This window comes from Nymphaea colorata, chromosome 9 (genome assembly GCF_008831285.2).
Source record: "Nymphaea colorata isolate Beijing-Zhang1983 chromosome 9, ASM883128v2, whole genome shotgun sequence".
Lineage (NCBI taxonomy): Eukaryota > Viridiplantae > Streptophyta > Magnoliopsida > Nymphaeales > Nymphaeaceae > Nymphaea > Nymphaea colorata.
Genome location: NC_045146.1, coordinates 16,707,864 through 16,730,560, shown reverse-complemented (window position 1 = coordinate 16,730,560; position 22,697 = coordinate 16,707,864). Strand labels below are relative to the sequence as shown.

The following is a 22,697-nucleotide window of genomic DNA, read 5'->3' as shown; positions in this document are numbered from 1 at the left end:
CTCCTGCTTCCTTTTTAGTGTATGTAGAGGAGATAATGATCTTTCAGTTATAAAAAAAATGGAAAGACCAGAAAGAAAAAAAACTCCAATGGGTTTGTAGAATATTTCGTCAAAGATCAACCAAGATAATCATAATCGCCACATTTGCTCCATCACCAGAACGCAGAAAAGGAAATGGCGATACTTTGTTTGCCAAATTCAGGAAAGTCTTTCAATTTTTCAAGCATTTGGGAAAGAGGAGGCGGCAGAGGTTGTAGGTTATTCCCTTACTGGAAATGACACTAATACCCTTGTTGGCAAATCTAGAAGATCACTCCTCCATAAGAACAAAAGTGGAATTTGGAAAAATTACTTGTCATGAAAAGACCAACGTTTCGGCCCGTGACCGGTTTCCGGCGGGAACATAGTGACTTGGGAATCAGACTATTTGAGGATCGTTTGTTAATCGTGCTATTATCTTCTTAATTAGTGCCACTAATCCCATGGGAGTCTAGGAGGGAAAAAGGGCAAAATTGGGGCCTTCATCAAAATTGGCGCCTTCATAAACCCCCTAAGCTCTAGGGTTCTCTCTCTCTCTCTTTCTCTGTTCCCTCCCAATTCGAAAAATTCGGAGGGAATCCAAGAAGAAACTAGAGGGCGGAGAATTGGAGCTCCGAAGCTCGGTCCGTTAGTCTCGTGATATCGGGAAGAATTTGGCCTCTGTCAGAAGCTCCCGAGCGCTTGCAGTTGGAACCAATCGGATTGGGGCACAAGGCTTCGGTTTTGACGACCATGAACGTCCCCATTATCGGTAATTTCTTTTGGTTTCCTAGGGTTTCGTTTGTGTGAAGTGGATCATGATCAGGGCATCCGTTGCTTTGGTTGCCTTTCGTGAATTTTCTTTTTGGGGACTGATTGTCTGGGTCGTGAGCTTTTCTCTTTGTGTAGATCCGTTGCAGGGGGATTTCCCCGAAGTGATTGAGGAGTATCTCGAACATGGCTTGATGAAATGCATTGCTTTCAATCGGCGAGGAACTCTTCTCGTGGGTATGCATGGGACCAGTTTTTTTTATCATTTTCATGCTCTAACGTGCTGTGGGTTGAGTTGTATAAGACAAATTTCGCTTAAATATGGCGCATTTCTTTGTTTTTGACCGATTTTGTTGGGTCGTTGGCTTACATAGAAGCTTCTCGTTGGTTAGTGCTTTCCTTTGTATTTTATACATAGATGCTTAATATGGAGAAGAATGCATTTTGTGAAGGGCTAGAGATGAGTGTTGAAAATGGTATTGTTACTCATTATGAGAGTTTGGTGTATTGAGATGCTTAGTTTTGCTATTTGTTTTCCTCTGTTAGTCAAGTTGTTGTCCATCCCGTAATGGAGCCCTAAGGGAGAAACTTCAATGAAGAGAATGCTAGTCTGAAAAAATCTAAATTCCTCTATCAACTTATCGACCTTGAACTGGCTCAAGAATGTGGTCAATCTTTTGTTTTCTTTTTAATAACACCTATATGTATCAGGCAGTGAGATATTCAAGGCTCCGTGCTTTTAGTACATGATTTATAGTAAAGAGATCCTTGCAGAGGGTTGCTGAAGCACCCACTGGTCTGGGCAAGGTGGGAAACTTTGCACAACACATTCCTTATTTATCTCACCTCTATGGACAATCAAGTGCATCTAAACATGCCCTATGTACAAAAGGTGTTGTATGCTGCTCGGTTGCTTGAACCAAAAGAGGGCTTTTCGGCATTGATGCAATTTAGGTTCTTTATGTTAAGCTGCTCCACATGAAGCATGATCACATGGGTGGAAAGTCGCTGCGTAATATTATGCTTTTGGGTTTGTATTCAATCAAAAGTGATATGTCTGGTTTTAGACTTTAGAGGTGGTGCAATTTCATGCATGATAGTTTTATTCTATACCTTTTTATGCCTGACTGGATACAGGTTTATTCATTTGTTATCTGATCTATGTAAGTTAAGAATTTTATGTTATGTCAGAATGCTGTTTTTGAGCTGTGGCCTTTACTCTTTGGTGCTTAACTGCTTATTGGAAATCTATTTAATGTCTGTCTAGCTGGCTGTGCTGATGGGAGTTGTGTTATCTGGGACTTCGAAACAAGGGGAATTGCCAAGGAACTGCGTGATAATGATTGTGTTGCTCCCATAACGAGTGTTTGTTGGTCGAAGTATGGACATTTTATCCTTGCTGCTGCTGTTGATAAGTCTCTGACACTTTGGGATGTTGTTAGTGGGGAGAAGATTACCCGTGTGCCTTTACAGCAAAACACACTTCATGCACGACTACATCCAGGTTCCTCTAGGCCAACTTTGTGCTTGGCTTGCCCCCTTGCATCTGCACCTGTTCTTGTGGACTTGAATACTGGTAGCACAACAGTTCTTCCAGTTTCAGCGCCTGATACCGGCAATGATTCTTTACCCCTTCCTCGTAATAAATTTGCTGATGGGTCTCCACCATTTACTGTGTCCTCAGCAAGTTTCAATAAACATGGAGATTTAATATATGTTGGCAATTCCAAAGGAGAGATCCTTGTAATGGGCACAAATGATAGAAATGTGAAAGCTGTTGTTTCTGTTCCAGGGGGTTCTGTGATTAAGAATATTGTTTTCAGTAGGAATGGACAGTACTTACTCATAAATTCAAATGACCGTGCTATACGGGTTTTTGAAAATCATCTTCCTCAGAGGGAGGCCTCAAAAGCACTGGATGAAATAAGTGAAAGTTTTGAAGAGCTGCAATATGGTGAGAAGCTCAAGTGGCTGGGAACTAAATGTTTAACATTTTTCCGTGAGTTTCAGGATTCTATCACACGAATCCAATGGAAGGTCCCATGCTTTAGTGGTGATGGAGAATGGGTAGTTGGTGCATCGGCAAGCAAAGGAGAACACAAGATATATATATGGGCTAGAAGTGGACATTTTGTGAAAATGCTAGAAGGTCCAAAGGAAGCATTAACTGATCTGGCATGGCATCCACTGCAGCCACTAGTGGCTTCTGTCTCCATGTCTGGGTTAGTGTATATCTGGGCTAAAGACCACACTGAGAATTGGAGTGCTTTTGCTCCTGATTTTAAGGAACTTGAAGAAAATGAGGAGTACGTTGAGAGAGAAGATGAATTTGACTTGATGCCTGAAACAGAGAAGGTGATCATAGGATGAGCTCATCTGAGGGCTTCTTAGCTTGTTAGGATAACTATTATTGTCCTTGTTCGTTTGGTTGCTTTTCTAATAACAAACTGTTTGATCTGCAGGTGAAAACATCAGAAGTCAATGAAGATGAAGAAATTGATATTATGACAGTAGAGAAAAATTCATCTTTTAGTGATTCAGATGCAGAGGAAGAGCTATCCTTTTTGCCTGCAATACCTTTGCCTGATTCTCCAGAGCAGCAGGACAAGTATACAGGGTGCCCATCAAAAATAGATGAAAGTACTCATTCCGACTCGCCATTCTCTGAGGAAGTTAGAGTGAATGGGATAGAGGCAAATGTGGAAGCAAGTCCCACAGAAGGTAGGAGTATGGCATTTGATAAATTTTCTGTTGCCTACTTATTTTTGTACTTATTGGTGTTTTGGTGATATTTGGGTGGATGTAAGGACATTAAATTTCATGTCTAAAGGCAACTAAAAATTAAGCTATTTTGGTATAAAGTTATAAACATTATCGGTTCTTTGGTAAGCTCAAGCCTCTGTCCAACCTATCTTTATCATATCCAAACTGAGATAGCTCCTATACAGTTAAGAGCACGAGGCAGGTCTAGACAGTGGGGACCTTCAAAAGGCCTTGTCAGGACTTCAATGGGGGCATGGGACCAAGTTAAAGGCCCATGTGGGCTGCAAGATACAAACAGAAACCAACACAGAATATTCTGCAGTGTTTATGTTTGCTGTAACATTTTGCAATTTAAGACAATTTTCATATATTCAGTATATTATTTGTTAATATTATTTGCTTATATTCAGAATATAAATGGCAATAAAGCAAAATACAAGAAACAAATTAGGTGGGCTACGTAGGTAGTATGTAGTCTAGGTGAAAACCAAACTGCCAACTTGCATAGGGTCCCTATGCGTGCCTTTGACTACAAAAGGTCTTTTATGACCATCTGCTTCTAGTGTTTAGATATGGCTTCTCTTTTGGTCAGTTGATTTTTGGCTTCATGTTTAATATTTCTATCCACTGATTATATTGTGGAGACTCATAAGATGGCATTGTCTCTTGTATATTGCATCATGTATTACTGGATTTGGACGCCTTTGTCCTCAAGGAGTGTCGATGCGTCATCTTTGCTAATTTTTATTTATCTACAGGGGATGCAAGTTTGAATGTCCCTATAAAGAGAAAAAGGAAATTATCCGAGAAGGGTGCTGAAATGCAGGCAGCAAAAAGTCGCAAGCCATTGCTGAAGCTGAAAGCTTCCTCCAAGTCGAAGATGGGCAAAAAAACTAAGGAAACAAAAAATACGACAAGCTCTTTATGTGAGGTGGGGGTGAAGGATGACTAGTTGTTGGCTTTTTAAAATGCTTCAGTTTTCTTTCTCTATGCCAAATGAAAATAGTGAAAATTTTCTGGAAGTGCATAAGCGTGTTTACTTCTTCACTGTACATGAGTCTAATACCTGAAAGGGTTGATCACATAGGTTTCTGGATAGGGATGGCTCCTCTTATCCTGAGTTTGAGATTCCGTCTTGCAAGTTGCAACACTTTCACAAAGCGAAGTCGGAGGCTCCTGAAGGTCTTAGGGGGAAATGACAAGCTTTTACATTGCTGTGGTGGTGACCGTAAGCATGGTATGTAGAAAGATGAGCATGAATGAGGTCTCCAAGACCCAGGTGTGATTTCTCTGCATAAGCGATGCATGTCTAATTCACCTTGGAGAAAATTATTATTATTTGTGTGCAAGATAGCAGGAGCTCTGCTCAATACAGGCGAATCGTTTCCTAGTTGCCTTTATGTTTCCTTCATGGAGCAGCTTCTCCTTCATCCTAGTCTAGCTGAGGCATTAAATGTTTCCGATCACCAGTGCAGAACCACATGTTTGTAAACCGAAGTTTAAATCGTGCAAGCTTGCACGGTCCAACACTTTCTGTGAAGGAAACCTGTTATATTGTAATGATCCACAACATGAATGCTTATTTCTGAACCAAAAAGTGACAGAAAATGGTTACCATTTACAGCAGTTACTGTAATTGTGGAAAACTTGATATTGTACAATGGTGGATGTGAAAAGTGTACTTTGATTTCTAGTTGAGGACGAACGAGTTCCTAAATCAGGATAACGCATGTTCTTTTCATCTTCAAAATCAGGACAGCCATCTTTTAAGTTCAGTGTCAACGCTGTACAGGCCATTTCTTTTATTTAGTCTCTTTGATGATTCGGTGTCACCCCATGTTCTAAAACTGTCTGTTTGTTCTTGTACATAATTTTACCCTCTGCTACTGAACTACCAGTTCAGTTTGTGGCTTCAGCCACAAGGTCTTCAAGTGAATGGGCTTCACTTAAGAATGCAACCGAATATCTCTCTGTGATTTCAATGGTGGATTTGAATGTGACTAGAAGGTCCAATACTCGTCTTGGCATCAACTAAGTGTTTCTCAAACTTGTAGGGTGGTGGGGGATATATGTGTGAATGTGTGAGATTTAAATGGAAAATGTCTAATTATATATATGCCTGAAGTATCGGAAAGTATAAAAATAAGAAAATGCGAAATTCTTTATGTAGTTTGGATTTTGAGCCAAGAAGGTTAAGATCGTTAATCTTAATATTTTTGTGTAGATTGATTTATTTGTAATGGATTTTCATGTTTCTTTTCTGACATTTGGTCTTGGATGTTTATTCTGCATAGTTGGATTTTTGAGAACGAGTTGCAAAAGAAATGAGTCGGTGGCATAGGACTGTCTATATATAAAATCTCTCGCTCTCTCTCTCTGACCATCTTTGATAAGATTGCTTCTTGTTTACGCTTTTTTGAGTGCAAGCTGCTATCAATCTGGAAGATTTATATTTTTTTTTCTTTTTTTTTTTCTTTAAGCGCTACAAGAATTTGATCTCTTTATTCAATAAATGACTAAGCACAGCACTTTCGACTACATCTTCCTGTTCTCAGAGAGACCGTACGACGACTGACTTCAGGAGTCATGAAGAAGCAATTGCCAAATCCCACCCTGCGTGATTGTCCACAGTGAACTCACGGTATTTGAAGTCCATCTTACATCCTTAATGGAGAAATACTAGGTATGACCTCATATGTCGACTGAGAATTGAACATAAACTTTAACTTGGTTCTCAAGGGGGTAAAAATGCAGGTAGAAGGAAAGGAGAACCAAGCGAAACATACAGGTGATGAAATAGAATGTTATATGCGGAACACATGCGGGACGAAAATTCTCTCAGGAACTGATCAGCCTTCTCACTTTATGAATCTGCCTTCGACAAATGGGACATGGCTTGAAATCAACACCCTCTATCCTGTAAAAGTCCATCCAAAGAACAATAGAAACACACATTAATATGACGAAAAAAACAAAAAAAATAATCACGACGAACTTATAGTAGCATGAATACTTGAATTCATGAAGTTGGTAGCTAGTTTATTCAGGCTACCACCTAAGGAGAATCATCCCCGTCATACCCTGTTGTTGTATGTGATGCTAAGCTTAAGAGCTTTACAGCACAGTTTAGAGCTTCTTACCTTTGAGCGCAGCTGTAACAAGTAGCACAGTGGCCACACGGAACAAAGAAGCAGTTGCGCGGCTCTTCATAACAAATCACACATATTTTTCCGTCGTATAGATCCTCGGAGGAGCTGCCAACTTGAGAGTCATCGTCCTCGTCGGTAGCGCCATACAGAGTTACGGCCGTCTGCTTAGGATCGACCAAAGGACTGGTTTCACGTTGATCTCTAGTTTCTTGCACATTTACTATTCTTTCGGATTCTATGGCTCCAAAGTACTTCAGAAACAAATATATGAGTACAACGAAGAGACCTGCATCCATCCATACGAGAAACGCATCAGTTCATGCCTCTCCAAAGAGCAAAGGGAAGTGCTGCGGCATCAGCCAAACGATCAATTACGTACCTAAAACTAGAATGTACGTGACCACTCGAGCCGCATATGAGAGCTCCACGTACCAAGCACTGGTATCATCCTGCATGGAAGTATGAGGTTATGTTTACTGCTCCACCGAAAGTCGAAGCCTTATATATATATATATATATATATATATATATATATATATAGTTCACTTATTTATATTTATAATGCAAGTGCATAATTTTTGCTACGATTAAGATGCATACCGTCATGTCCTTCGGAGTAGTGAGGACTGCATATCGAGTTTTGGGAAAGAGGAGCCTGAGGCTACACAGCCCGTTCTTGGTCGAGCACCGGGTCTCTGCTTTGCTCGTGTTATACACCATGGACGAGATATCGACGGTCATCGTGGCCTTCACGGTTCTTGAGTTCACATTGACGGCCCCGATGTAGTAGTTGTCATCTTCTTCCACCGTGTAGTTCACTTCTCCTCGCCCTTGACCATTTCATACTGATCAGGAAATTTTTTATGATAACTGAACAAATATACCATTATGTGCAAATTTCAGTAAGTTAACTTCATGAACTTGGTCATGTTTCAATTTGTAGACAATTGCAACCCATATTTTTCATTTGGATGACATGTTGGAGGATTCCATATATTTACGACTTCTTAGTCTCTCTTTCAACATTCACTAATGTAATTTAATAAAGAAAATATACAGAAACTGAAAATCTACCACGGTACGTATTATTATTTTTTCTATGCAATCACTATCTTATGAAAGTCACTATCAGTATACATTAGACTATTTGTTTAATAGGACAAAGTTCAAAACCATTGCACATCATGAACCACATATGTACCAAGTACGGGATACCAGAAATGCCCTTCAAATTACCATTAGTTAGACGACGGGAGTCGACCACAAGAGCTTTTTTTGGGTCTCGCAGCCACCGCCGGTAGTTCTTTTCACCTGCACAAGAGGTTATGATCTCCATCAAGATAAAGGGCATTTTAGTAATCTTATAAGATGGCAAGAATATGATGTTATTACCTCGAAGCAAGACGACGAGGGGCTCACTGATGGCCGGTGCCGGTGCCGGAACGTTCCATCTTGCTCGAATTGACGAACCTTGGTTTAACCAAACCGAGAATCCCTGAACAAAGATCAAGGGGATTAACAAAGCAATAAGAAGCTAAGTGAAATTTTTTTGAAACTTTGAGCATTCTTTTATAGTTCTAGTAAAACATTAAGCCGCCTTCTTGTACAATATTGAATAAAAGAAGTCAAAAACTCGATGCTGTACTAAAGGAATAATATATAATGATCGAAATTATATCCAAATCTGTTTCGTTTAAATTTTTACATTCATTTATTCCAATTCCAAGTCAGATACAGGTTTAATTTGTATGGATCATTTCAGCACAAAGGCAGAACAATTTGGATCTGGACCTCGTCTGATATTGAAACCTGAATCCTAATCCTAATCCATATTTTGTTGGAGATTGCTGGTTTTGGAATTTATTTTTAAAAGACATTTGAAGACGGTCTTTTTATTCACGAACTTTTGCAAGTCCCAGAGGCACGTAAAGAGAAGAATCAGGTTACGCAAACGTAAAAGTTGTGATTCTTAAAAGACCACAAGTGAACGTTGACGGCCCCTTCTACTTGCAAAGTGTTGACCATAGGTTCATTCCTATGATAAAAAAAAAAAAAAAATCACATGTTGAGGAATCAGAAGATTCATGAGAACTCCGCTTCTTCCCCGGAACTTTTGAAGCTGTAGACTACAAACTTGTTTAGAGTCTCGGAAGTTGGGATCTAGATCGATTGACAAACTTTTATTGTTTGAAAGCATAAGATCAGTCGTCTAGATGGTCAGTTCAGGGGAATAGCATCCTACGATCTTGATCCTAACCGGATTCTTCATTCACAACGGTCACTCTTAATCAGTGAGAATATCATGTTCATTGATCTCTAATTTTTCTGGGGATTCCTACAACTACATTGAATCAAAACCAATCCTACACAAATTATTGAAGTGGCCATAGACGACGAATCGCTCTAGAAATACATCACTTGAAGCAAAACAGACGCCAATTTTGCAGACTTCAGAAAAAGAGAGGACAGAAAAGCGATGATGGATCTGAACTAGAAAGAGAAGTGTACAAATTATATATCGAAAAAACATCAACTACGAAGGGCGAAAAAACCAACCTGGCGACGGTAGGCTGGAATGAAGAGAGACTTGGAAACTGTCCAATTAGCTTCATAACTCAGTTCTGGTTTCTCAGTGAATCCGAAAAGCATGAGCCCTCTTTCTGCATCATCCTTCACCTGCAATTGCTTCACAAAAACTGAGCTCGCCTTCAGCAGCCTTGACGAATTAGGGCCAAGCACCAATTGGGAAGACCCGTAATACCCATATCTCAAGCTCAAGCAAACTACAGAAACACGGAAAACAGAAGAAGAAACTCATCAAAACTCAGTGATATCTCATCTTGTCAGGAACTAAAAGATGGGGTAATTTTTACATGCCACAAATCCATATTGTAAAGGGGAGAAACAATCTAGCGCATGTTAAGTCTCTGCTGTCATCCCACTGGGAGTGATGCCTCGGCCTCCTAACAAACCTGTCCATGGTGCCTCCGTTCGGTCACGGAAGGAGAGAAGGGAAAAGAAGATAGAAGAAATGCAGAGAAGAAGGCAATCCGTCAGTCTAAGTCAGCAGAATGGTAGTTATTGTGCTTCAGTTGGAGCTACCCGTTGTCTTTTCTCTCTTCTGTCGTTCTTTTTATAAAATCTCAAACTTCCAACTTCTTAGTGAGAACTAGTTTTCTAGATGGCTGGAGAGAGAGAGATTCCTTGAATGGTAGGTGACATCTATTTAATATATTCGTCTATTAAAGTTGGGCGGTTTGAATTTCATAAACTTCATGCAAGGTTGGGTTGTCCACATGCTTGGATGCTGGCAATTCAAATCTTGAAGTACCCAGACCCAGGATTTGAGAGAACTGAGATTTTATAAGAATGCGGGTTCCAGTTTGGACTTTGAGTGCTGGAATCGTGGCTTTCATTATTGGAGATTGGAAGGGAGTTTGAAAACTGAGTCTGAAATTTGAGTTCCAGAGTTGGTTTCATTCCGAGGCAATACCATCGAGGATGGAAGAAAATGATGAAAGCTTTGGCTCTCGTTGTTGGAGATGACGAAGGAAAGGGTGATAAGTTTGGTTTTTTTGTTGAGCTGTACTCATTAATGACGTGCTAGATATATCACTTAACTTTAAAGGACCTTTTGACTACCTCCATTATTAAATCATGGATTTAATGTGGCTTGTTTTTGCTGATGTTAGCACAATAGTGTATTATCCATCGAACTAAAGAACTAAAGCCAAAATTAAAATCTATACTTACTTTACACTGGCGAAATGCGTGCCTAAAATTGGAGAGGGAGAATTTGGTTTAAATAAGTGAATTTGACATCTAGAGGATATAAGGCCAGACTATATGAATGATGATTTAAAAAAAAAAAACTGGAAAAATACATCAAAGAAACTTCGAGTTGTGCAAAAAGTGGTGCAACTGACTGCCAGCCAGACCAGGACTGGCCCTTCAAAACATACTGATTTAATTATCCATCTATGATTGGTATGATGTCAATTAAGCCAGCCCATCAAGATTTTGAGAGAAAAAGAAACTCAAAGTTCATACGACTTTAATGCAATTGCATTGCGCCTGATCTGGGCAATGCCCATGGATCACATACATGAACAAGTTACAGTATCTGAAAATCAACTACCATATAGTCAATTTAGATGAAATATTCAAAGATAAAGAGCACAAAAAGTAAACGTAATATTAATGTGAAATTACGATTTTAGACATCCGCAAATTCAGAAAAAAGTCCCTTCTTTCTTCATCAATTTTACTGCATTCGTTTTTTGTCTTCTCGTGAAGCCGTCATCATCACCATAGCACGATGGCACCTGATAGATTTTGTTTACTCTCTCTGGAATAAACCGGAGAACAAGGATCACAAGGGTAGACCACCACCAACCAGGCTTTCCATCGCCCTCGTGAGGTAAAATCCGGGGATCAACGCCACCAACCATTCCTGGAAAACGTCTGATTTGACAGAAGATCACAACCACAAGCATGGGTAGTTTCTTTTTTCCTTCTTCAAGATAGGAAAAAGAAGAAAAAGGGAAACTGTTCTTTCAAATTGGGACAGCAAAAATATATAGATGTGTGATTTTGCATAATTAGGCTCCTGGATCATCATGTTACAGCAAAAAAGGTTTGAGGGATCAAGCGTCAAGTGACAAGAAATTTCGAGGCAGATATTAGAGCTTTTAGAACTCATTTTTATTGGGAAAACAGCGTTCAAAGTAGTACCAATACATGGTAGATGCACCACAGCAAACAATGATTGGGCAACTGATATAAATGGGGCAAATGGGATGCAGAACAGAGGCCAGTCAGATGCACGAGTGAAGGCACCGAGGTTCCACCAACGAATCTGAGTTTGAAAATCGTTCGAATCAATATTTTCTTAATTAAGAAGCCTAAGCTTGTTAAATTGTGATCCTCATCTAGAAAAAATTTATGACGAACGGTTTTCCTGGTCAATTCAGCAACAGATATATAATCCAAGCCCTGCAAACAACAAATTAGTTGCATCATGGCATGCCTAAGACGCCAACATCCTCTCTAAGGATAAACATCTCTACATAAATTTCTCTTGAACAATCGATTCCAGCACAAATTTTATCAAGTCCAAACCCAGTGTTTTTTCTCTTTGCAGAAAGCCGAGGCTCTTCGGAGCAGCAGTGGAAGGAACTCAAACCAAAATCTGTTGAATACAAAATAACCGTCTTTGAAACAAGTTTTTGAGGGAAATTTGAATAAGACCCTCATAATAGCAGCAGTAAAACCTTGTGATTGTTGCTTAATTCTTTTTTTTTTAGTTTGTTACTTGCCTGGAAGTAAGTATAAAGCCCCCAAACTAGTACCTCTGCCATCATGGCCTATACTTTACTTTTGAGTGAGCGAGAAACTATTCCCATTGCCTGAGTGAAGGTCGGAGCCTCCTCCTTTTTCCACATCCTCTCCAAGGCAGTGGCGGAGAAAAATGGTGGCTGGTTGCCCACACCAGCTTCAAAAAATTAGTTTAATATATATGTCAATGATATATTTGATTGTTATAATGTAAGTGCCCCAAACAAATTAAATGTATTGAATGAGTGCCCCCATTGGAAAAAATTTCTGGCTTTGCTAGTGCCCTAAGGTCTAGACCTACTTTTGTGCCTCAATGTGATGCCCCCACTATGCTTTACCTTCGCACCCACCCTCCCTTCTCTTTTTTACAGCACAAAAGATTGACACCATAAGAGTTCAAAATGGAGGCTGACAGTCTATCAGACGGTCATGACTTATGCTTGCTTTGACTTACATAAGAGGTTAATGATGATGAGAATCGAACCAGGAATGGTCTTTTATCAGCTACTGTTCCAGCCAGCTGCATCAAATGCCTTGGAGCGATTATATTTGGGCCTTCAACTTGCACAAAGAATGGGATATAGTGAGCATAAGAAAGGATAATGAATGGTGTCAAGCTAAAGAGTCCTGCCATTTTGTAGCTTGCTGGAGTGTTGTCCTTGTAAAACGTGATTTGGAGACTCATCCCACCATAGAGAAAAGACCCATTTTGCCGGCTCCTTCCGGTCAGACAACAGTTTTTCTTTTGCTTGGACGAAACTGCACGACTTTGAGAGGCGAACCGGTGGCACTCCGGTTGCATCTAGGAGTTACCAAGTCCAATCTAATGGATCAAACTTGAGTGGATTCATGAGTTATGAAAAACCGGATTTGGTTGAAGCTGGTTTAAATCGATCTTTTCATGGAACAGGTTCTAAATTTTGGTCTTAGATGCAAATCCTGACACCAAATCCAAATATGATTGCTAATGGTTCAGGGTTTATGTCGGTCATATTTGATCAGATTTTAGATTTAAATCCAAAGCGTCCCCGAATTTTATGACGGTAGGCAACGGCAGCGGCAACTAAAGAATGAACTGGCAATCATTCATGTGAGCCAATCACGTCTTGGAACCTTTTGCCCGAATTTTCTACAGAAAAGTTTCTTTCCCAACAGCCTATTTCACATTTCGATTTCTTACTAGTGCAAGATTAACAAAGAAAAAAATGACAGAAAAAGCCTGACAGTATTGTTCTTATGGAAGATATAAACAGTTAAAATTGTTTATTAAAAATTTTGGAAAAAAAAAGAAACACCCTACTGGGTCATGTAACAATAGGAATATCGACACAATATTTCATACATCTATCCCAAAAATTAAGACTGATTCATAAAACAATGTGTTTTAGTGTACCATAAATCTGTCCCAAATCTGTGATGCACATTCATGACTGCATAAAAATGGAAAAACGCCCGTTACAGAATTGTTTAGCAGTGAGAACAGTAACTAACTGTTTTATGAATTTGTTCCGGAAGGCAGATTTATCGAACCATGAACTGTCCTAATCATTAGGACACACTCATGGTAAAGTTTGTTACTCTTCTAATTGCCAAATGAGACCCATGCGTTACTAAAACACATGGGGTCGTCGATATTATGAAAGTACGTTAACAGATTGAAGAATTTATAGATTCTAAAAGCTTGGTACTTTGACATATACTCAAGTAGTATCGATTCTAGTGACCATGGTGATTCTTCCGATCTCAATATTGCTCCAAAAGACGGGAATTCTTAACTAACCTTTTAGGCACCAGACATACAGGCAAAGAGGAGACTCAGAAGCAGCATTCTAGATGCAACCCTAGCAGAACTGGAGAATACATGTTCATTAAGCATTTTCTCGTGGCGAAAACTAATAATTTATTTCACAAAATTAACAAACTTTCGCTTTATATACAGATTCAATTCATTCATCACCAGTTGGTAAAGATAATCAGATACACAGGCAGTGTCATGCCATAGAACGCCAGGATACATAAAAGCCAGGGCCTCGGAGAAGGCACGTTAGCAATGAAGAACACAACCACATACACATGTATATCTGCATAGACTTACAATATACGTGATGCACCTACAGAGGTGAACTCATGCATCGTGAGCACTGGAAGCATTGGAATTTGGTCCTTTAGACAAGGATAGTAGCTCCATTAGCTCCAGTCTATACTCCAGGCCTCTAAGGTAATGGCCCAACAACATGCACCTGACAAGAAAGACAACTTTTGTCAAAACAACAGGGATGTATACTTAAAATTCATAAATCATCTTGATCGGGATAGAGCTAAACCAAAATAGCAGCCGCGCGAGATAATCACGAGTGACTGAAATGAGGGGCTGAAATTGTAAGGGGGTATTCTCAATAGTTTCTGCACTATCCTCATTCTTTAACCTCTGTATTCCAGGTACATTCCCAGACTGTTTAGGGGGCTTCGTTTGCATTTTAGGGGAAAGGGTTGCGAGAAGACCATGGATGACACTGTGAATGGTTTCTTGCAACTCCAAGGAAGTTGGTTCTGATAATTCAGCAACCTGGAAAAGGAGAAAGAGTATCAAACGAGTTTCAGAAAGGCTTTAAACTTAGCAAAAGTACAGAAAAGACAACCACAATTATGCTTGTTTCTTCTTCAGTGAGAATCTTGACATTAAATTTTCAAATACAATCCCAGAATTAAGAGAAATCTGAAAGATAAGTTGCTATATATCCCACATACTTAAATTTGGGAAGCTCATGAACCATGATTTAACACACAAATATTCCATTTGTTCCTCATAGCTTAGTAGTCATAACAAATCAAATGATATAGAAATCATATCGGAACAAATGAATAAACAGGTTTATGGAACAAACAAGAGAACTGGAGGCAGTGCCGATGATCAGTAGTTAACTAAAAACTTTATACACAACAATACGTTTTATTGCTAGCAACCTTTTCTGGATCCAACGACCTCAAGTAGTCCAAGAGTGTGTTTTTTTCCTCCCCAGCAAAATGCTGCATCTGAAGAGCATTATTCTTCCTCCTGACATCATGAAGTTCCTGTAAAAAGAGAGTGAATAAATTTTGCTCAGAACATGTACTAGAAAAACAATAGCACCAATGCTTACACCATTTTTACAAGAACAAGAAACGAAAATGTGAAAAATGACGTCGACTATAATGCTCAAAACTGAAAAACCAACCACTGGATGGAAGTTACCGGCAAAATGCATTAAAACTGAAATTGGTAACCAACATTAATATATTAATTCAACATACAGAAAACTTGTGACCACTCCTAAAGAACATCCACAGAATTCCAGCATATGAACATACAGAGCAAAAAGTTAGACCTTCCTGCATAATGAAAGATGATGTGATGCGTGAAAGCTCTACATCCTGTCAGTGCATGATCACATTTTCACCTCAGGTAAGAAAGGTATGTCAGACACTGCTTTGCAGTGATTGCTGGTGATTGATGATCTCCAACGAGCATTTCATTTACAAGAACCATTCACAGTCACTCATCATGAATGAGGCACTTAGGAACTAGATAAAATAAAGACATGCAAAGGAAAAGATTTCAGACATACAAATATAAACTAATATTCATAGTCTATGTACAATATACACAATAACATTGTGAGAGAAGTGCCAAGAAGTGAACCACTAAAGTGAGATTATGATAACAGCTAAAACACAAGAAGTCCAACCTGAAAGAGAACAGGCATAAACCCATTACCTCATTGGACTAATGACCAAGTGTTTGTTGCACCGAAAAAAGGGTTAACAGGACAACATTTATGGGTCATGTGTATATGCTGTCAACAGAAGGAGATCATTATTGCACGGACATAACATACACTTTTGTAGCTTGAACAGTTCTGTGAAGAACATGCAGAAAGGAAGGAGGTTGTGCACTAAATTTCCCTCCACAAGACCTCAAGCACCTACATGTTTTGCTGAAGACAAACGAGATTGCAAGTGAAGAATGTATTGCTGAGCTTCAGGGGCCATTTCCCCCAGTCCCAAATCATTTAGCTTCTCACTGGGAGGGTCTTTTTCAGATGTATCAGAGACAGTTGAGAGTTTATTTTCTCCAAGAAACCCAAACACCTTAGTGTTTCCATCGGGTAATGTCTTGTGATTATCATTTATGAGTTCCTCCTGTTTCTCTTCAGAGGTGGGATCTTCAAATACATCTATATTTCTTTGAAGGCAGAGACTGTACTCAGCATTCCGCAATGTATACCTGGAAAATGAAAATGATTAACAACAAATGGAAAAGACACCACAAAGTCATTAAATCCTCAAGCACTATTTCTGAATGCACCCTCAAAATGTTATTCATAATATATATATATATATATTCCCCTTCTTCGGATCCACTAATCCTAGGGTGGGAAAGATGGTCGTGGAGTGGAAAGAGGAAAAGGGGAAAAATGAGCAAGAAAAATAGGTGAGAGAGAAAATGAAGGGTGAAAAACTCAATCTTGAAAGATGACTGGTTTAACTTATACATAAAGCAGCACTATCCAAGAAATGGACACAAATCGCAGATCAACCAATGCAATCCACAAAAAAGGTTTCCTCTTTATATGACTTCAAACTAGAAAAGATTTACAGATTTCCATACATTAAAAAAAAATATAAGAGGAAAACTGGCATCATCCTCCCACTTCACAAGACATTGTTCACTAGTTAAAGTATTGACATTTTTATGATGCCAAGTTCCCATTCATGTAGAAACAATTAATGAATGACGAGTAGCTTCATAGCTGCCAATGCAAGCCAGACTTTATTGCTAGGTGATGTTTTCTGATTTGGTTTTTAAAACATGAGCAAAACCTGATATTTGTATTGAGTTACCTGGTCCGATATCTAACCTGCTTAAGCCCTTATTGGTTTTTATGTTGATTGCTCTGCTAATCACAACCACAAGTACATGTTCCCTAGTCTTCTAATAATAGCCGTCATGAACTGCACCCATAAAGCTCATTCTAATGCCTAAAATGCTAGTACGAGAAGCCTGCATTGGAAGCCATACACAGGTAATACACAGTTCAAGAATGTCATTAACTGGAAAATGATAACAAAAGGAACAGAAACCTGCACAAACACTAAGATAGAGTAATAGAGTTAAAGAAATTATCATACCCAGTCATCATGGATGACACAAGAAGCCGGGAAAGAGGCTCCCAGAAAGCCTCAATAAGGACATGGAATTGGTCTGAAGGCAGCAGACCTAGCATGCCAGAGATGGTCCTCTTCATTGCATCAATTGTGTCTGCTGATACATCTTTCTGTATCAGGCTTACGTCCAAAGGCTCTATCTCCTGTATGAGATTCGAAAGAATCGATTTCTGAAAAACATATGTTCTTGAGTTAATTCCAAGCAGCTAAAGGCATGAAAGTTGAAGTTTTAACATGGAAGAAATTTGACCATTAAAACTCCTCTTAAGCATGAACTATTTTTCCAGGACCTTCCTGTGTTGAATAATTATGCATACGTTTCAGCCTTTCAGGTATAGAAATGCACATAATCTTTTGAATTTAACAGCATAATGTTGAGGATCTGAAGCAGTAAGGAAAGCAAGGGCATCCTTTTCATCAGCAAGTCCAAGGCCTTCCAGAACCAAGCCAGTTATGGTCTATTGAAAAGGACCATTGGTCCAAAGTGGTTTAAAGAGCTATTTGCCTCCTCTTGGCCAATAGCATTTTCATTCTGCTATACATCAATCAAAGATGGCATTCAGCTTTGGTAAGAAGCAGATTGATCTTGCCGGCTAGCCAACTGGCTCAAGCAGAGATTGTGATCCTTGGACACCAAACTATATCAACTGGATGGCACAAGGATAATAGTATCAAAGATATAGAGCTTGTTTGGGTGACAACTCAAAACAGTGTTTTGGAGGCAAACACAATTTTGCCTCCAAAACGCTGTTTGGGAGGCACTTGGATGACACTAGAGCTTTATACAAAACAGTGTTTTTTGTCCTTTGGAAGATGTAAAACCTGCCCCTATCACACCACACTCCCTCCCCCGCCAAAAAAAGAAAAAAAAAAAAACCCTAGTTTTTCATGGGAAAATTGTTATTTTGACAATGACAACCCAACACCCTGAAAGTTATCTTGGGCAATGGTGAGATCGATATCCTCTTAGGGCATCGCTCAGGTATCATGGAGGAAGGTGATTAAGTGGTCCCATGTGAGAGGTAACCAAGGATTTCTTGCTATGTCACATTGGGTGCTTCTAAATGGCAGCCGCACCACGTCGTACCTTTGTTGATGCTAGTGTCAGTGCTTCTCCGACACAACACATCTAGTTCGGTCAACCGAACCAGGCCAAAACTGACCATTTTAAATGTGCACATAACTAAACTATCTCTAATATAAAACATTTATATGTAAATATAGATAAATAAGACTACTAAACAGTTAAAAAGCTATGTAAGAAATTATTAATATACATACACACACACACACATATATATGTACATCCTCGTCGCACCCGCACCTACATTTTTTTGAAAATCACCACATCCACACCCACACCCACACCCACACCCACACCCACACCAATGTGACATAGATTTCTTGCTTAAAGCAGAATAGCTTCTTTAGGGGTTGGAGGGGACTGAAGAGAGATGACTTAATAGAGGGTTAGTGGGTTGCCAAATGCCAACCAAACTTCTCAATTTTGGGTCTCTATCAACTGTAAAGTAACTAATGTTCAACTGCCATTAGTTTTTACAGATACCCTCAAAAACTCATTTTAGTCATCTAAACAACAACTAGGTTTCAAAAAGTAAAAACCTGGTTTTTATCGTCACACAAACTAAGTTTGAACAACTGCTTAAAAAACTTAGTTTCCACAAAACGGTGTTTCCATAAAACCAAATTTGTGAGGGTGTAATCCAAACGCTATCATAAACTGTAAAAACTCCATAGACATTTCCACAGATAAGCACAAAATTAACGCATGGTGTTCCCCAAGCTTCTTCCTAACAGTTTCTAATCAAAGCAACAGACTCTTTGGTCTCTAAGGAGTCCAATTTGGCAAACCGATTCTTAATTTTCCCATTAGTAATCATGAGTTCATCGGTGACATGAACTCCATTTCCACAAGCAAATAAGCAATACTAGAAATTGCTCTTATTGCAAATTTCGAGCGAAACTACTAAAGCAACCAACTATCAATTGAAGCAATTCATCATAAATAACTAAGTGAAGCAAGCCAAATGTTCATTCCTTATTATTGGCAGTATACTGGAGCAACCAGAAAAATTTAAACTAAAAATTGAAATTCCTCTCTCGTCTGTTCACTGAAATAACGCGTCAAAACTGTTGCCGCTAAAGTGTACATGAAGGAAAGAAGAGGAAACACCTTACTCCAATCAAGTCATAAAATTCAATCTATTATGAACATGTCAAGAACAATTTCATAAAAACCAGCAACAATTCTCACAGCGGGCAATTGGGCATACTTCTAAAAACCACAAGGGAGAACAATTAACGAGAGAACAGGAGAAGAATAGAGTCCGAAAACAAAATAAAAAGAGAGCACCAAGAATCTGAAGAAGGTAGAAAGCGAACCTTAGAACGATAGCGATGTGGCTTCTTAGGGGGTTCGACATGGCGGTCAGAGGAGGAAGCCGAGGCCACAAGGGAGAGACGCCGCGCCTTGAGAACCCATCTGGGGGACGGACCGAAAGGCCGGCGGTGAACAGTGACGTCTCTGCGCCGGACGGCCGACGCCGGCGACGGAGACGACGGCGCTCGGGATAGCGTTGGCATGCTGCTGGTCTCGGGCGTGCCCACCAAGAGAGGCCCTTGCCTCGCAGCCTGCCGTCTGTCAGCCGTAGGGATGAAACAATCGCCTACATTTGTTACACTACCTTTAACAGCGCGACATCTCGTTGCCTCAACAAACATATGACTGTCGTTTACCTGTTTAACTGTCGAGTGAGCAGCCAGTGTGGCGCCAGGCGGATGTTCATGGGATCTTTCGATGATGTAAAATTTCTTAACGAAGTTCTTCTAGGAAATTTGCAGATTTTACAAATATATATTAAAAAATTAAAAGTTTTAATCAGGGGATAGCATCGTGATAAAATATAGAAGTTTAAATGTGCCGACGCTTTGCTTGGTGTTGATTTCTTTTCCCAAGTTTGAGATGGTTTAGGCGCATGCAGTTGGTGGGCTCAGTCTTGACTAGGCTAGCTGGCTTGGTTCAAGTTGATACAACCAAAGCCTTGATGATAAGCTATTTGAACAGCTTGAATATAAGGGGCGTTGGTTAAAAGGAACATTGTGCTTGTAGAACTTACCATGTTCTTTTTTCAAGAATATCGTGTTATTATGAGTGTTGTTATTAAAATTGAACATCAAATAGTAGATATAATCACACCATATTTCTTAGGATAAGAATTTTGTCGTTTTGAGAATAATGTATTTCACAAATGCAAGGTTTTTATTATCAAGCAGCTTATATAAGTATAGACATCAATGGTTAGATTTGTTCAAAATTTAAAATGACAGAAAACGAGAGGACCTATAGTCCACACCATATCTTCCTTTCTACATGAAATAAGTGGTGAGTTCTTAGAGCAATAAGGGGTTGAGTGGAAGTTTTGGTTCTTCTCTAGGTAGTAGAATGAAATACTTCTCCTAGTCACCTTGAAAGAAATTCATTTGCATATATTACTCAACGGTGGCACAGGTTTCGTCAATTTCAAGCATACCTGCAGACTCAATTCAGTTCCAACCTCTATTGCATTTTTTTTGTTCTATTTATATAGCCTGTCCAACAACAACAGATGTTAGTTAAAAGATCATTCATATATAAACCAAATTTTTGGTCGTCATTCCATAACAGCGTCCTCGTTTCTGTTAATTCATTTCCTTATTGGGATTATACTTCATGTATACCTTCACCATCGTCCCCAACTGATTATCAACTATAGAGCTCAAATAGAAAAAAAGTGCTACCACATGAAAAAAATCATAACTGTGAACGCTTCGAACATTATAACGGAAAGGTTGGGAATGAAAATTTTCCTTATGTGAGAATTATTTGTTTCGATCCATTATTCTGTGAGGCCCTCGACATCCCATGTTTTGTTTGGATACGACAAATCATCTAATATGTAGGTAATTGCAAGCCTACTTCCATGCAATTACTGATGGAAGCAAGATGAAAATGCTATTCATTCCTCAGTTGGGGATTTCAAGTATGCATGGAACAGTTTGGACCCGGTTTACTTACCAGATTCGACCTGATCAAATAGCTCTAACTGGATTCAAACTTCGACTTGGACTCTGGCTTCAACTTATAAAATCGAATCCAGAACTATCGAAGCATAGATCCTGCATTTGCATCTGAACAGGCCGGATCTCAAACTTCATTTCTGATCTATTAACCTAAACTATGCACCAGGTATATGAGTCTGGCTTTTATCTGAACCCTGTTATACATCTTCAGCTAACAAGATTTGGTTTTGGGTCAGCAATCAGACACATGCCCCTACATAAACTGAGTCTTAGTTCGATTAGTATTTGGAGATCGTTTCCTTCACCAAATCAGACTGGTCTGGTATTGCCTTCGATTGAGACAACCCGATTCATCGATGAACTTTTGGTCTTTTGAGCGAAAGTAAGCAGCAAGGAACTGACCAAGATCAAAGTGGATCGAGCATAGATAATTATACTGACGAAAAATCCCTCCGTTGCCTCTGGAGTTGATCATCGGCATAAAACCATTAAGTCCTTCCCCTTCAACTTAGTTGGTAAATTAAATAAACCAAGTATTGGGCATGCATCAAAGTCTTACATGCAAAATCTTCAAAACACGAACTATATACAGCAATATGGGATGCGGCCTTTGCCTTAGATCTGGACATGCATGGCATAGATTACATTCTTTAGCTCCAATTTTATAATTAATTCGAGCGATCAAGTAAGATAAATCCATCATTTGTTCGTTCGGCCACACTGATCAACAGCTAGCTTACCATGCTATAATATCTTAGAATTACTTGTATGCATTTTACTAACCTATTCCTTATCCTCCTTTTTCCTTTTCTCTTAGGGCAGTTATGTTATCTTACAAACCTAGACCTCAAGTACTGATTCGTAACTTGGATATGATCTGATACTTGTTCGAATCCAAGTTCAATTAGTAAGGTCGATAAGAAAATTCACACCTGATTCAGGTTAATTTGGTAGAATTTTATTGCCGAAACTGATGGGTATCCACGTTCTGGCAAACATCTAAATTCGATCACAGGCCAGAGCATTCCAAGTCCAGTTAAGCAGTACCAAATAAGTTAAATATATATATATATATATATATATTGGTAACAGTTGTATCCAGTTCGAATCTAAACGGTTTTCGCTCTATCTTATCCTAGTAATAGTCAGATAAGAGAGGAGGATCATTTGCTAATATACAGCAACGATGATGGATAGATTTATGATCAATTGCCTGAAAGTCTGGTATTAATTTGAACAAAACCCAAAATAGACTGAAAAGGAAAAGAAACAGGTTCATGAAACTTAAACATTCTTGCACTTGCCATCCGCAACTTTGAAGTTCAAGAACTGGGTACTGTTAACAAGTTGCTCCATTGAGGCAGTTCTATGTCT

At 39.2% G+C, this 22,697-nt stretch overlaps 3 protein-coding genes across 4 annotated transcripts; 1 reads left to right on the top strand and 2 right to left on the bottom strand.

Annotated features, from left to right (window-relative positions):
- The first annotated feature begins 443 nt into the window (after positions 1–443).
- Positions 444–5,245, top strand: LOC116261245 (protein RBL). Its single transcript, XM_031639919.2, has 6 exons — positions 444–790; positions 928–1,026; positions 2,057–3,144; positions 3,252–3,510; positions 4,311–4,483; positions 4,640–5,245. Exons 1-6 carry the CDS (start codon positions 772–774, stop codon positions 4,649–4,651), a joined length of 1,650 nt encoding a protein of 549 aa, XP_031495779.1. The 5' UTR covers positions 444–771; the 3' UTR covers positions 4,652–5,245.
- Positions 5,246–5,987: 742 nt separating this feature from the next.
- Positions 5,988–9,793, bottom strand: LOC116259946 (E3 ubiquitin-protein ligase APD2-like). Of its 2 annotated transcripts, none has more exons than XM_031637977.2 (8): positions 9,579–9,793; positions 9,258–9,484; positions 8,094–8,196; positions 7,938–8,012; positions 7,302–7,531; positions 7,081–7,150; positions 6,693–6,987; positions 5,988–6,469 (listed from the first exon to the last, which is right to left on the bottom strand). In XM_031637977.2, exons 1-8 carry the CDS (start codon positions 9,679–9,681, stop codon positions 6,391–6,393), a joined length of 1,182 nt encoding a protein of 393 aa, XP_031493837.1. In that variant the 5' UTR covers positions 9,682–9,793; the 3' UTR covers positions 5,988–6,390. The 2 variants fall into 2 exon arrangements, with proteins under 2 accessions (XP_031493837.1, XP_031493838.1); XM_031637978.2 differs by having other exon boundaries at positions 9,575–9,731.
- A 4,132-nt stretch (positions 9,794–13,925) lies between these two features.
- Positions 13,926–20,009, bottom strand: LOC116259809 (uncharacterized). The gene is made up of 6 exons (XM_031637738.2): positions 19,647–20,009; positions 17,208–17,413; positions 16,005–16,302; positions 15,003–15,110; positions 14,363–14,604; positions 13,926–14,278 (listed from the first exon to the last, which is right to left on the bottom strand). Exons 1-6 carry the CDS (start codon positions 19,983–19,985, stop codon positions 14,164–14,166), a joined length of 1,308 nt encoding a protein of 435 aa, XP_031493598.1. The 5' UTR covers positions 19,986–20,009; the 3' UTR covers positions 13,926–14,163.
- Between the last annotated feature and the right edge of the window lie 2,688 nt (positions 20,010–22,697).

Bases quoted from the DNA above. Each gene is read 5' to 3' on its own strand.
- LOC116259946 (XM_031637977.2), bottom strand. From the start codon at position 9,681: ATGGACAGGTTTGTTAGGAGGCCGAGGCATCACTCCCAGTGGGATGAC. The intron at 7,151-7,301 runs GTATGCATCTTA...ACTTCCATGCAG, and splicing joins CTACTCCGAAGGACATGACG to GATGATACCAGTGCTTGGTA. The intron at 6,988-7,080 runs GTACGTAATTGA...GGATGGATGCAG, and splicing joins CACGTACATTCTAGTTTTAG to GTCTCTTCGTTGTACTCATA.
- LOC116259809 (XM_031637738.2), bottom strand. From the start codon at position 19,985: ATGTTTGTTGAGGCAACGAGATGTCGCGCTGTTAAAGGTAGTGTAACA. The intron at 16,303-17,207 runs GTATGATAATTT...TTCATTTTCCAG, and splicing joins GTGTCATCCATGATGACTGG to GTATACATTGCGGAATGCTG. The intron at 14,605-15,002 runs GTTGCTAGCAAT...CTCCTTTTCCAG, and splicing joins GGTCGTTGGATCCAGAAAAG to GTTGCTGAATTATCAGAACC.
- LOC116261245 (XM_031639919.2), top strand. The intron at 1,027-2,056 runs GTATGCATGGGA...ATGTCTGTCTAG, and splicing joins GCGAGGAACTCTTCTCGTGG to CTGGCTGTGCTGATGGGAGT. The intron at 3,511-4,310 runs GTAGGAGTATGG...ATTTATCTACAG, and splicing joins GGAAGCAAGTCCCACAGAAG to GGGATGCAAGTTTGAATGTC.